Source organism: Chrysochloris asiatica, unplaced genomic scaffold (genome assembly GCF_000296735.1).
Source record: "Chrysochloris asiatica unplaced genomic scaffold, ChrAsi1.0 scaffold00045, whole genome shotgun sequence".
NCBI classification, from domain to species: domain Eukaryota; kingdom Metazoa; phylum Chordata; class Mammalia; order Afrosoricida; family Chrysochloridae; genus Chrysochloris; species Chrysochloris asiatica.
The window spans coordinates 14,863,266-14,878,145 of NW_006408563.1; the positions used below are offsets into that span (position 1 = coordinate 14,863,266).

A 14,880-nucleotide genomic window follows, 5' to 3' on the forward strand; every position below is an offset into this window, starting at 1 on the left:
TTTTTCCTCCTTTTCTATATTCTGGAAGAGTTTGAGTAGAATTTGGGTCAGTTTCTCTCTGAAAGTTTGGTAGAATTCACTAGTGAAGCCATCTGGGCTTGAACTTGTTTTAGTTGGGAGTTTTTTAATGACTTGATAATTTTTTCTCTTATTACAGGCCTGCGCAAGTTTTCTACTTCAGGCTGTTTTAGTTTATATAGGTCATGTGTTTCTAGAAATTTGTCCATTTCTTTTAGATTTTCAAGTTTGTTGGAGTACAATTCTTCATAGTATTCTGTTACAATCCTTTTGATTTCTGTTGGTTCTGTTGATGTCACCCATATAATTTCTTATTCTTGCTATTTGTATCTTCTTTTCTTCTGTTAGATTTGCCAGTGATATATCAATTTTATTAATCCTTTCAAATAACCAACTTCTTGTCTTGATTCTTTTTATTGTTTTTCTGGTTTTTATTTCATGTGTTTCTCTCTGTGGCAGTAGGCTTACTTTGATGCTCTTTTTCTAATTATTGGAGATGTTGGGTTAAGGTGTTGATTTTGATTCCTCTTTTTGGATGTGTGAGTTATTGGCATAAATTGCTCTCAGAGCACTGCTTTTGTTGTGGCTCCAAGGTTTTGGTATGTTGTGTTTTCATTCTTGTTTGTTTCAAGGTGTTATTCAATTTCTATATATTTGATTATTTTCCTTTATCTTCCTATTACTGATTTCCAATTTCATAGCACTGTGATCTGTGAAGAAGCTTTGTAGTATTCTGATACTTTAAAATTTATTGAGGTTTGTTTTATGATCTCTTCTGGAGAATGTTCCATGTGCACTGGAAAATAATATCCATTGTTGGGCTAAGTTCTCCATATACGTCTATGAGGTCAAGCTGATTGGTTGTGTTGTTTAGTTCTTCTGTGTCTTTACTGATTTTTTTCCCCAGTTGTTCTGGCCTTCATCCAAAGTGGTGGTGTATTAAAATCCCCTACGGTTATTGTAGAGTTGTCTATTTCTTCAAAACTATTAGAGTTTGATTTATGTATTTTGAGACTTTTTCATTAGGAGCATAGATAGGTATTATGATATAATGTCCTTCTTTATCTCTTATGCTGGTTTTTGCCTTAAAATTGATTTTATCAGAGATTAAAATTGCCACTCTTGCTCATTTTTTATAGCTATTAGCTTGATATATTTCTCCATCCTTTGAGTTTTAGTCTAGTTCTGTCTTTGTGTGTAAAATGTGTATTTTGTAGACAGCATATTGAAGGATTCCATTTGCTTATCCATTTTGCTACGCTCAGTCTCTTGGCAAGTGCATTTAAACATTTACTTTCCTTTTTTTTTTTTCCTTCTGTTTTTACTTTTATTTGCATTTTATTTTAAGCTTAATTTACTCCTGAGCCATAAGTTTCTGTTTCTTCAGTTTCTTCTGAGATATCTTTTTATTCTGTGCAACCTCCTCTTCTGGTTTAGGAACAATTGGTTCCTTTTCAGTGAGGATCATCTCAATATGGCAGGGAGAACTCATGCAGGGGTTGATCCGACCACGAGCCCTGTAAGTTCAGTGGCATATCTTGGGAGCTTTGTTGACCTGGATGTGCTCAATGACCAGAGAGTCCACATCTAAACCCTTCAGTGCAGCATTGCTCTCTGCATTTTTAAGCATGTGCAGCAAAAATTCAGCGCTCTTTTTAAGCCACCAACCCTGTGTCCAACCCTACTGTTTGGCCTGGGCACACCTCCCAACGCCACCATTGTAACATAGGAATGGTACACATTGTTTCTGCAAAGTGACATCTTTAAGATATGTGGTGGCTTTCTGGATATGCATACCCTTGATGACCCGAGCAGTCTCACTGGTGTTCTTAAAATGGATCCGAAGATTTGAACCTCTGGATTTGCATGATTTTGTGGGGTTTTCTGAGGCAAGTGAGTAGTGAACCATTTTGTGAGATTACCTCAGGCCACTTATGGGAAGAGCTAAACCATTTACTTTCAATGTAATTATTGGTCGTTGTAAATTGATTGCTGTCACTCTGCAGTGTGTTTTTGTGGTGCTGCTGGTTTCTTTATTCCACATAATTTTCTGAGCTGAGTTCATTTGTTTGTGGGTTTTCTTTTCATTTTCTTCATTCCTGCTATGTTAACATTTAATAAATCTTTCTGAATTTCCTCTTTTTAATTTTGATGTGAATTTTTATTGATTTTCTTTGAGGTTACCCTGTAATTTATTCATTTTTACCCTGTTTAAAACAGTCAGTTTTGTCTTGAAATCTACTTGACTTCTCACCATTTGGAAGTTCTGTATCAACACTATTTTCCTTTTTTCATTTTGTAATTGATTTAATTACAAATTGAGGTCTCTGGTTCCCTATTTTCAGTCTTGTAGGTTTATTTTACTTTAAATACTTTTATAGCTGTGGTGTAGCACTGTTGGATAAGCTCTTGATTGCTAACCACAAAGTTCACAGTTCAAACTTACCAACCACTTCTTGGAAAACCTATACTGAGTTGCTATGAATCAGAACTGACTCAACTTCACTTAACAACAACATATCTGGATTGAATTCTTGGTAGTATTGTCATATATGCTAATCTCAGGATTTTGTCTGGTGTTATTGGTTCTCAGTCCAAAGAACAAGTTTTAGTATATTTTATAAAGTTGTTCTGGGTATTACAAATTCATTTAATTTCTCTCTGGAAATATATTAATTTTGCCATAGTATTTGATGGACAGCTTTGCTGGGTATTTGATTCTTGGTTGGCTTTTTTTTTTTTTCTTTCAGAGTTTTGTATATGTCATCTCATTGACTTCTTGCATGCATGGTTTCTGATGAAAAATAAAAGCTTAGTCTTATAGGTTCTCTGTTGTAGTTAACTTTTCATTTTTTCCCAAGCTGCTCTCAGGATTCTTTTCTTGTCTTTGGTTTTGGAAAGTTTAATTATGATATGTCTTGGTGGTTTTCTTTTGGGATCTATCCTGTTTGTTGTTTGTTTAGCTTCTTGTACACTTTATCTTCTTGTCTTTCATGATGTTAGGGAGGTTTTCTACCAATGACTCTTCAACAGTTTTATCTGTGCTTTTTATTGTCTATTCCTGTTCTGGAATTCTGATCACTTGTAAGTTATTCTTCTTCAAGGGATTCCACATAACTCTTAGACTTTCTTTGGATTTTTCATTCTTTTTTCTGATTGTTCTTCTAGCACGCTAGCAGTGAGAGATTTATCTTCAAGCTTACTAATTAGGGCTTCCATTGCTTTGAATCTACTGCCCTTTCAATGTATTGTCCATTTCTGAAATCTTAGTATTTAATTTCTAATGCAGGTTTTGTATTGTTTCAAAATTTGCATTCGTTTTGTCTAATTGTTCTTGTAGTGTTTTCCTGAATTCTTCTAAAATGTTTTCTATGGTCTCCTTGCTCTCCTCAATTCTTAGGTTCCTTTGAAGGTATGCAAATATCATCCTTTTGAAATCTTTTCAGTTAGTTCCATTACCTTTTCTTCCCCAGAAACATTTTCTAGCTCTGCATCTTGGTCATTTGTTTGAGTCATTTTCTCTTCTTTCATGCGAGTTAAAATTGTCTACTGTTTCTAGTGTATTGTGGTGTTGTCATATTTGTAATTAATTGATGATTATATGTTGATGTGTTCCTAGGCTCTCACCAACTGTCTCCTGTGCTTGTAGTTAGAGAATGGAAGCATAAGCACCATTATCTGTTCACCATTTGCACACCTCAGACTAGTGTGGGTTTGGCTGCTGTCTATTGTTGATCAAGTGGTATTGGCTCTGCAGATGTATGGTTGTGGCTTGGTTATATGAGCATGGTTGCTGTCTCCTGTTGCATGGCAAAGAGGTGAAAAGCCCATACACACTCACACAAGAAAATAAAACAGAATAAAGAAACAAGCAGCCAACAATGAAAAGAGAAAATAATGTTGCTGTTAAGTGCTGTCAATTCAGTTCTGACCCATAGCAACCTTGTTTAGGGCTCCGAGGAGTGGCTGGTTAGTTTGAACCATAAACCTTGCTGTTCTTACCAACTTTGCAGTCCAGTGCATTAACCCACAGCACCACACAAGCCATCATATTGTTGTTGTTGTTTGCCACTGAATCAGTTCTTACTCATAGTGACCCTGTATAGGGTTTCCGAGTTGGAAATCTTTATCGGAGTAGAAAGCCTTATCTTTCTCCCACGGAGTAGCTGGTAGATTCAAACTACTGGCCTTGTGGTTATCAGACCAGCTCATAATCCACTACACTACTAGGGCTCCATTAGCCATCATCACATTGTTTGTTGTTGTTGTTAAGTGCCGTCGAGTTGATTCTGACCCACAGCGACCCTGTATAGGGTTTCCAAGGAGAAGCTGGTGAGCTTGAACCACCAACCTTGCAGTTCAAACAATTTTGCAGTCTGATGTTTTAGCCCACAGCACCACACCAGAATTAATTAAATGCTTGACCAAACATAGCAGGCTAATTTTTAAATTGATAATTTTGTATGGCTCGTGAACAATGTTATTAATTTTGGCAGACTAAAGGAGCTCTGGTAGCGTAGTGATTATGAATTGGGCTGCTAACCTTAGGGTCAGCAGTTTGAAACTACCAGCTGTTCCTCAGGAGAAAGAGGAGGCTTTCTGCTCCTGTAAAGATTTACAGCCTTGGAAACCCTGTACAGAGTCGCTATGAGTCGGAACCGACTCCACGGCACATAACAACAACAACAACAATGGTTCTGCACCTCTGCTGTATATAGTTTCCAAGGAGAAGCTGGTAGGTTGAACTATGAACCTTTCAATTAGCAGTTCAGTGCTTATTCTACAGCACTACACAGGACTAAAAAGCCAAGCCCAAAAAACCAAGCCCACTGCCATTGAGTCGATTCCAACTCATAGCAAGCCTGTAGAGGGTTTCCTCAACTGTACATCTTCACAGGAACAGCCAGTCTCAGTTTTCTCCCATGAAGCAGCTGGTGGGTTTGAACCACCAACCCCAATGCCTAGCCCATAGGGCCACCAAACCTACCACTGGCAACAAACAAGTATAGCTCAATAGAGGAAAAATTACCAGTGATAGTAATCATTTATTACAAAAATGTATACTAACTACTGCAAGTACTCAACATATATAAGTCTGGAGAAACATAATTGGTAACAGATTATGAATACAAATGTGACTGTAACAATTGGATACCAGGGCAGAAGACAACTGACTAGATTTATATTTTAGTCTTTATATTAAAACAACTTCCAGATGGATCAAAGTTAAAGAAGGATATTTTTAAAAGCTTAAAATAAACCACACAGAAAACAGAACATTGGTTTCAAAAGGATAAATATACTATTAAATAAATGTAAATGATTCTTAAAGACAAGATGGAAAGATGAAAAAAAATTTAATTAAAGTTTGCATATAAAAAAGGAATAGTCATTACAATTAGTCCAATGTACTAATAAAACACAAGAACATCAGTTTCCATGACCCTAAGACCAGAAGAACTAGATGGTGCCCAGTTACCACTATCAACTGTTCTGAAAGTGATCCCATTAGGTGCCCTTTAGTGGTATAAATTATTTTATATGCCGGAGTATTAAAAAAGAGAGAGAGAGAGAGAGAGCTAAAATGAATACAGAGAAATACTGTTGTTACCTGATGGTAAATGGAGGGGATTGTAATCATTGCAATGAAACAAAGCATATGATTTGTTGAATGTAAAACTGATGATCTGCCCTGTAAACTTTCACTCAATTCACAATTAAAACTTAAAACACACATACACACACACACACAATGGGAAGCAGAAACCGGCAAAAAGAAAGTGATCACAGTAGAAGGTTCTGGATAGAGTGGAAGAAAATGTGGAACAACACCCAAAATTATAATAATAATTTTAAAAAAGCACCAGGCTTATTGGTCAGGAAGAGTGGAGGAACCTGAGACCATGGCCCTGGTCACCCTTTAGGTCTGGAACAGAACGTGCCCTGGCTCAATAGCCAGCCAAGCAGTAAATAAGTATGGAGTCCTGGTGTGGTGCTGTAGGATCCACACTGGGCTGTTAACTACAAAGTCAGTGGTTCAAATCCACCAGCCACTTCTTTGAAACCCCTACAAAGGGTCTCTATGAGTTGGAACTAATTTGACAGCACTTAACAACAATGGTATATAAGTATATAGAGGGGACAACAACACCAGTGAGGTTAACACACCAAAGAATAATCAGCCATTCATTAGAGATCAAAAGGGCAACATTTACCTAAGGACAAAATTCAAAGAGTTGGGAAGATCTGCATATCACAGGTTGTTAATGAGTCTTCCTCCAATCCTTATGCATCGTTCTTCTTCATATAATCCAGCTTCTCAAATTATTTGCTTTAAACATACAAATTTAATAAGTATGTCTATGTACAGGTTCCTCATGAGCACAATTAAGTATTTCAGAATATACATTCTCTGAAATGTTGTCTATACCTTGTTGTGATCCATACAATCAAAAGCCTTTGCATAGTCAATAAACACAAATAAACAGCTTTATGGTATTCTCTGCTTTCAGCCAAGGTCCATCTCATGTCAACAATGATATCCCTCATTCCACATCTTCGTCTGAATCTGGCTTGAACCTCTGGCAGTTCCCTGTCAATGTACTGTTACAGCCATTTTTTAATTGTCTTTAACAAAACTTTACTAGAATGCAATATTAATGATATTGTCTGATGATTTCCACATTCAGTTGGGTCACCTGTCTTTGGAATGTGTATAAATATGGATCTTTCCCAGTCAGTTGTCCAGGCAGCTACCCTCCAAATTATTGGAATCGAAGAGTGAGTATCTACAGTGCTGAATCAGTTTGTTGAAAGATTTCAATTTGTATTCCGTCAATTCCTGGAGCCTTGTTCTTTGCCAATGACTTCAGTGTACTTTCTTTCAGGATCATTGGCTCTTGATCATATAATACCTCTTAAAATAATTAAACATCAACCATTTCTTTTTGGAATAGTGACTCTGCATATTCCTTCAATCTTCTTTTGCTGCTATCTGCATCATTCAATATTTTGCCCATAGAATCCTTCAATATTTCAAGTTGAGGCTTGAATTTTTTTTCCCCACAATTCTTTCAGTTTGAGAAATGCTGAGCATGTTCTTCCCTCCAGGTCTTTGCACATTTCATTATAATATTAGTCTTTGTATTCTCGGGCTGCCCTTTGAAATGTTCTGTTCAGCATTTTTCCATCTCATTTTTTCCATTTGGTGAGGTCCATATGTATAGTCATTTTATGTTGTTTTAAAAAGGTATTTATAATGAAGAAGTCATTGGTCTTGCAAAATTCTATCTTGTGATCTCCAGCATCGTTTCTCTCACCAAGGCCATATTTTCCAACGACTGATCCTTCTTCCTCTTTGTTTCCAACCTTTGCATTCCAGTTGCCAGTAATTATCAATACATCTTGATTTCACGTTTGATCAATTTCAGACTGAAGAAGTTGGTAGAATTCTTCAATTTCACCATCACTGACTTTAGTGGCTGGTCTGTGAATTTGGATAATAGTGGTATTACTGGTCTTCATGACTGAATATTTAGAAGTAGTCCATCTCTCCTTCCTAGTCTGTCTTCACCTAGAAGCTCAGCTGAAATCTGTCCACCATGAGTAACCTTGCTATATAAAGCACCTTAAATCAAGTAACTCTGATATTTAAAATACCGGTGGCATATAGCTTCCAGAATCACAGCAACACTCAAGCCACCACAGTACAAAAAACTGACAGACAAGTGGTGGTGACCAAATATATCAAGCTAATGTTTAAGCTGATAATTTTATATGACCCATAAATGATGTTATAAATTTTGACAGAAAAATGGTCCTTCCCACCCCTGTTTTAGCCATTTATGAAGTAGAATCTAAGTTTTTCTTATTGTTAAGTGCCATCAAGTAGGTTCTGACCCATAGCGACCCTGTATAGGGTTTCCTAGGAGGGCTGGTGAACTTGAACCACTGACCTTGCAGTTCAAATGGCTTTATAGTCTGGCGCATTAACCACAGCGCCACACCAGGACTCCAGAATCTAAGTAGTTCAGAAAAAATTCAAGTTGGTGGAAAAATAATCTCTATAAACTTTTCACAGTAAAAAATGCAAAAATATCCAAAAAGTTACTTGTACTAATATAATGAGATTCTATTAAGTGTAAAAATAGCAGTAATGTGCGACATACTGACACATGGAAATGCATTTCTGATACAATAGTATGGGGCAAATTTCATATTAGTGGACTTTTGTAGAGGAAAATGTCTAAATAGAGGTTCAGTGTGGGTTAAAGAAACTGTTGAAATATTGTTAAAGAAATTATTTAAGGATTTCCTGATGCATCACATATATTCAGTCAGCCAGTCAGTCATCAACTGTCAACTAGACCATTACAGTGACCTCCTGATGGGTCAGCCTCCACTCTTGCTCCAGTTAAAATCATCATCCTGAAAGCAGACCTACTGACCTATCTAAAATGCAAACTCATGGTATATGCCTACTCAAACTCCTCCAAGACTCCCTGCTGCCTACACAATGAAGTCCAAAGTCCCTTTATTAGGCATACAAGGTCCATCTCAATTTGGATTGTGCCTCCCTCCGTATGTGATGGCTGGAACTGGGGTTGGCTTGGCAGGACCAGATCAAATGATTTCATGGAGCTCTGGTAGCGTAGTGGTTACGAATCGGGCTGCGAACCACAAGGTCAGCAGTTTGAAACTACCAGCCGCTCCACGGGAGAAAGATGAGGCTTTCTGCTCGCGTCAAGATTTATAGTCCCGGAAACCCTAGACAATAGTAACAGGTAGTTGTTGTTGCTGTTGCTATGTGCCATGGAGTCGCTTCCGACTCATAGCGACCCTGTACAGGGTTTCCGAGGCTGTAAATCTTTACGGGAGCAGAAAGCCTCATCTTCCTCCCGCAGAACCGCTGGTAGTTTCGAACTGCCGAGCTTGAGGTTAGCAGCCCGATGTGTAACCACTACACTACCAGAGCTCCTTAGTTGCGGACTTCAAAGATTCTATTTCTGCATTCCAGGGGCTCACAGCTCATCATCCAAAAGAGGATGTGAAAATTGACAGACACAAAAGCACTATGAATAATCAAATGAGTCACACGGAGTCAGTGTCTGTTGTCTTTCTGGTCACATTTGTCCAGATATTGTTTACCAGCATACTCATCTTTGAGCATGAAGGACTATGGATTTTTTCGCTATTAAAAACACTTTTAAGAAGTAAGCCATCTAAAGAACAAATTGACAGGAGAAGAGACAAGTGGACAGTGTAATCTACACAATAAATAGTCAGCTTCCCTCTTGAGAGTTGTCATATGCACTCTGCAGTGTTGAAAAATCCTTTCAAGTTTGTTTTATGTACAATCTGAAATGTGATCAGAGTTCATTTTGTAAATAATTTGCAGTTGAATTACCTCCTTTCTATCACTATTCCAATCCTGTTTTATAATATATACACATTAACAAATTTATTTTGTGCTATTGGCCAGGCAGAGTGAAATGTGTTCTACAAACATTACCTCATTCAAACTTTACAGCACACTATTAAGTAAACACTATTACTACCTTCATTTTTCAGGACAGGAAATTAAAACTTGAAGAGTTCAATTAACTTGCCCAAGGTCAAGTCTCTTGTGGGAAGTAGAAGCAGGATTTGAACTTAGGCAATTTGATTCCAGGGTTCATAGTTTTTTTGACAAGTGTACCATATTTCCTGTAAATGGCGAAATGCAATAAACACTAATTACAATTGGTCCATTATAAATTCCTCTGGACCTCAGGTAAATGGCAATGTATATAGTTGAGTAAGTCAAACTGTCTTTTTCTTTTTTTATTAGGAATATTTTAGGACTTATAGAAGTATCATATTAGTTTCTATCAAACTTCTAATATTAGAGTGCTTTCAACTAATTTAAGGATGTCGGCAAAACAAATTATCCACATAATAGCTCTCCTTTGCAAATAAATGATGTTTTTATTCGGCTCTTCTATATAATTTTTTAACTTGGCTATTTTAATCATCATATGGTTTTCCAGCTAACAGAAACTTCATGTGGAAAGAAATTTCAATAGTGCTACCTAAAGACTCGTGTTGTTTTCCTTTACTTTGCTGGTCTTTTATACGCCAGAAAGCTTCCCCTTAAAGTTGACTTCCTTTCTAGAAATTATTTTTGTTTCCAATCCTGTTGAGAATCATATTTTCATTCCTTCACTGACTAGATCTCCGTTTCTCTTTTCTCTCTTCCCCCACCCCCACCCCACCCCACCCCCCACTGCTGTCTCTGTGTGTGTGTGTGTGTGTGTGTGTGTGTGTGTGTGTGTGTGCGCTTTGCTTTCTTGGTAGTAGCATGGAATAGAGTGTGGGCACAGGAAAGAGAAGAAGGGGGTGGGGGAAAAGACAGAAAAAGAATTGTATGCCACTGCGTCTGACTATATCTTCTACTTGTGGATAATTACATCCAAGTTGCACTTTTGCCTTTTATTTCCGTTTTTGGACACCTCTTTCTCACCCAGCCAACTGGGATAGACAAAGCACTGTTGGTGCCCTGAGCCACAGAACTCTGGTAGGGGGCTGGCTGTAAATTGACGTGGCATGGAAATTCTGTGCTAAATTGTAGCAGCCTGAATGTTTCTCTAAAGCCAAGCCCTGTCTACCGGAGCTGTAGCTTAATCATGGGTTTAACGACTTTACAGAAAAATGGATAGGAAAATTCTTCAGTTCCTTTTTTTGGACTCAAAAGTTTTCTTTTGGGGTATTTATGGTTTAGCTGAAAACAAAATCAAAGCAGTTAAGTCTGTAACTTTCTTTTTGCAGCTTAAACAACAGAATTTGCTGCTCTTCCTCCCTTTCCTGCAATTTAATTCCTCACAGATTTTGCCATGGGGTGCGGACTTAGAAAGCTAGAAGACCCTGAGGATAGCAGCCCTGGAAAAATATTCTCTACCCTGAAGAGACCTCAAGTGGAAACAAAGACAGAATTTGCTTACGAATATGTTTTGCTGGATTTTACTTTACAAGGTACTGTTTGCTTTTACTTGATAAAGGAAATGTTTCAAAGATAAGAGACTATTAATATTTTTAAACTGTTGGCTTGAGAATTTTAAGGCTATTCTTCATAATCAGATTATGTAATTAATCTAAAAACAATGTTTTGTTCTTTAAATATATCTTAAAATATTTTGTTTTGTTTTGTTTGCTTTGTTTTTGGTAACATGGCTCTTAGTACGCTATAAAATTAGAAAAACTGCTTGAAAAATATTTCTTTCATTTTGAAATCAAATACACATAGAAGGATACATGAAAAGAAGTCAATTTCTAGGCCAAATATCTATTGCCTTGATAACAGTTTGTGTTTTGAAAAAGGTCTAAAAGGCAAAAGAAGGCAGCATGTAGGAAATATTAGTTGCATTTTGTGGAAGATTGTGTGTTAAGAGCACCTGAGGTTCCCAAGTGTGCTAATTTTTGTGAGTGTGCTAATCTTTTAATATTTTCTCGAAACTAAACTTGAGTTTAATGGGGAGTGAGAGGGGGTAGACTCTTGTAAGACACTTCCTTTGCACAGTGCCCTGTCTCCAACAGAGAAACTCCTTGTTCCAGAAAGTTGGAAATACAAATAAACAAGCCCAGATGGCAGCTCTTGGGAAGGATCAGAGGCAGCTCGACTTCACTGATACTGTGCCTCCTTTTGCGGGGGAACTTTAGAATACTGTACAGCTGCATGGATAAAACTTACCTTTTCAAAGGCAGAACTACGTCTTTAATTATGGGGTACTAAATATGAAATTTTTTGATAGCGTTTCCAGATGATAGTAAGTTTTTTACTACAGAGTTGTACTTTTCATTCCAGTAAGCTACGGATTTCATCAGTGCATGGAAATTTTATACTATTAGGCTTTATAATATCTTAATTTTTTTTTTCAGCTTAAATACAAATTCCCTCTGCAACCACCCCCACCTTTTTTTTTTTTGGTTTACTGTGGAAACAGTACATCTTTGTGCAAGAGGCAAAAGCAGCCCATTTTTCTTTGTCAAAAATTGAACTGGCCAGTAAACAAACTCCCTCCCAGCGACATACAAAAATCAGGTACATATACAACTAAGATATTCACATTTCCATTTTTATATAAGACAATCAAAGGAAAAATGTCAGTCTTTAACTTTCTTTTTATTTATGACATTTTATAAAGTAGATTCAGATAAGGATGACAGAAAAGTGACCAAAGAAACCTACAGATTTTTTCTGTACTTCTCCAAAAAAACTTCATTTGAGAAAGTACTTGTGATGTGATACTATGTTTGCTCTATTGGCTTTCTTTGTTACTTATTTTGTAAGGTCCAGTTTCTGTAAATCCACAGGGCATTAATATACACTCTTTCTAACCTGAAGAAACCCTGTGTTGTTGTTGTTATTGTTGTTAAAGTGCCATCTATTTGGTTCTAACTCATAGTGACCCTGTATAGGTTTCCAAGGAGCGGCTGGTGAGCTTGAACAGTTGGCTCTGCAGTTCAAACTGACCTTTCAGTCCAGTGCATTAACCCACAGTGCCATACCTTACCTTACCCATTCATAAAATCTTAGACCAGACTCATTTTGCTCTGTGCTTTAAGATTTGCTGCCTATCCACCATAGGATCATAGGCTTCAAGTAACTTGAAAAGGTTTTCTGATTCATCTCCTTCCAATGACGCTAACAATCTCAAACAAATTTGTGTAGATGCAGTAGTCCTTAAGTCAGAAAAATCTACAGCTTTATTCAGAAGTCATTCTGGTTTTGTCATTATCAGAAGCCCTGCTCTTTGTGAAGGAATATAATTTCTACCTTCTATTGTAGGTGTTTGTGGAGTTAATAGAGTGTTCTATATGAAAATGTTGCTGTACATTTAAGTATGAACATAGCAAGCAAATGTTAGACACAAAGCAGGCATGTGTTTTAAAGTTGCACCTGGTTCCTATTTGGTCCAGACTCCTTCACCTCTTGGTGCCCCGTTTCTCTCCACCTCTGCCACATGCTTTCTTTTTTCCTACTGCCTTTGCCTCAAAAGCCAGATGCTCAGCACCCACCCAGCTGCACAACTCCACTTTCCAGGCCTTATATTACTTGCCTTTCTTCTCTTGTTTCTGACCTCCGCCTGCCACTCCAGGACACAAGAGGAGTCAAGTTTGGGTTAAAAACTGCCAGCCTTGCTCTGTCCAGTGATTGCTATAAGGAATACTGAATAGTAACACTTCCTGCCTCCCAGAGGCTACCATTGCAAGGAACAGCCTGTCAGCAAACAAAACGTCCTGGTGACAACTGTCTGTGTACTCATGACGAGTATGTTGCCTCCTAGGTTTGTCTCAGTTTTTCCAAACAAAGTCCAAACAGCAGGGCTGGATATAAAGTCCCACTGAGGGCAAAAGGTGGAGATTCTCAAACTCCCAGTACCATGTGCTTATTTTTCCGTTCAGTTCCACCTTCTATTCTCTCTCTTCTGCCTTCTTTCTCCGTCACAATTTTAAAGGTACATTTCAAATAATGTTACATAAAGTTTCTGTGATGCTATACTTATTTTTTAAGTTGCTATAGAAACCACTTTGACTCTGTGTGTGTCACAGGTGTCAATAAGGTTTTCAATGATTGGGGGAGTGGGGGACTGATGACCAGACCTTTATTCCAAGGCATCTCTGTGTAGACACAAACCTCCAACATTTGATTAACAGCCAAGAGTATTAACCATTTATACCATCAGGAATTCTATACTAACTTGAGAAGAATGAAATGTTTTTATTTCATTGCAAAGTGTTTCAAATTGCTCCATTTATTAATAACTAAACTCACTTGTCATTCATTTGACCCTCTCTACTTTTCTCTGCCATCACTTCAAAATTCCACCCAAAAAATAGCTTACGCCTCCTATCTCTCTGCCTTCCCACATTTTTTTTCCTTTTTTTGGCTTTGGCCCTTTAAATACATGTGTATGGGAGAAATACTTGCTTCATTAAGGAAGCAAGACTCGGGAGTAAGATTGATGGGCTCTGAATCAAGACTTTCATTCAGTAACTGAGGCAAGTTAGTAAACTGCTTTCTGTTTCTTCATCTGTAAAATAGATATTCTAAAGGTACTTTCTTAATAGAGTTATTATAAGGATTAAATAAAATAACACAAAATAATCTACTTGGAAAATACCCTACCTGTCATTTGCTGTTGTTGTTAAGTACTGTCAAGTTGCTTCCAACTCATAGGCACCCTATGTAAAGCAGAACTAAACTCTGTGCGGGCCTGCACCATCCTCAGTCTTTCATATATATTTAGCCCATTGTTGCAGCCCTGAGTCAGTCCATCTCGTTGAGGGCTTTCCTCTTTTACATTGACCTTCTACTTTACCAAGCATGCTATTTGTTATCAGAAGCTGTTGCCTCCCGATAGCACGTTCAAAGTACATGAGACAGAGTCCCCTCCTCCTCATTTCTAAGGAGTGTTCTGGCTAGACTTCTCCCCACATAAATTTGCTCTTCTGGAAGTCCATGTATATTCAGTATTCTTCACCAAACCCACAATTCAAAAGCATCAATTCTTCTTCCATCTTGCTTCCTCATTGTCTAGCTTTCACACACATATGAGGCAAAAGAAAATACTATGACTTGGATCAACTTAGTCCTCAGAGTGATACTTTACTTTTCAATACCTTAAAGAGTTCCTTTACAGCAGATTTGCTCAATATAACATATCATTTGATTTAGTTAGTGTTGCTTCCATGGGCATTGATTGTGGATCCAAGTAAAATAAAATCCTTGACAACTTGAATATTTTTACAGTTTTTCATCATATTGCTAATTGGTCCAGTTGTGAGGCTTTTTGTTTGATGCTGAGGTGTAATCCATATTGAAGA

At 37.4% G+C, this 14,880-nt stretch overlaps 1 protein-coding gene across 1 annotated transcript in view; it reads left to right on the forward strand.

Annotated features, from left to right (window-relative positions):
- The first annotated feature begins 10,889 nt into the window (after window positions 1-10,889).
- RFTN2 (raftlin family member 2) overlaps window positions 10,890-14,880 on the forward strand; it is a 76,432-nt gene continuing 72,441 nt past the window's right edge. The window contains exon 1 of the mRNA XM_006862006.1: window positions 10,890-11,028. Coding sequence (XP_006862068.1) covers window positions 10,890-11,028 — 139 coding nt within the window. The remainder of the gene's footprint in view (window positions 11,029-14,880) is intronic.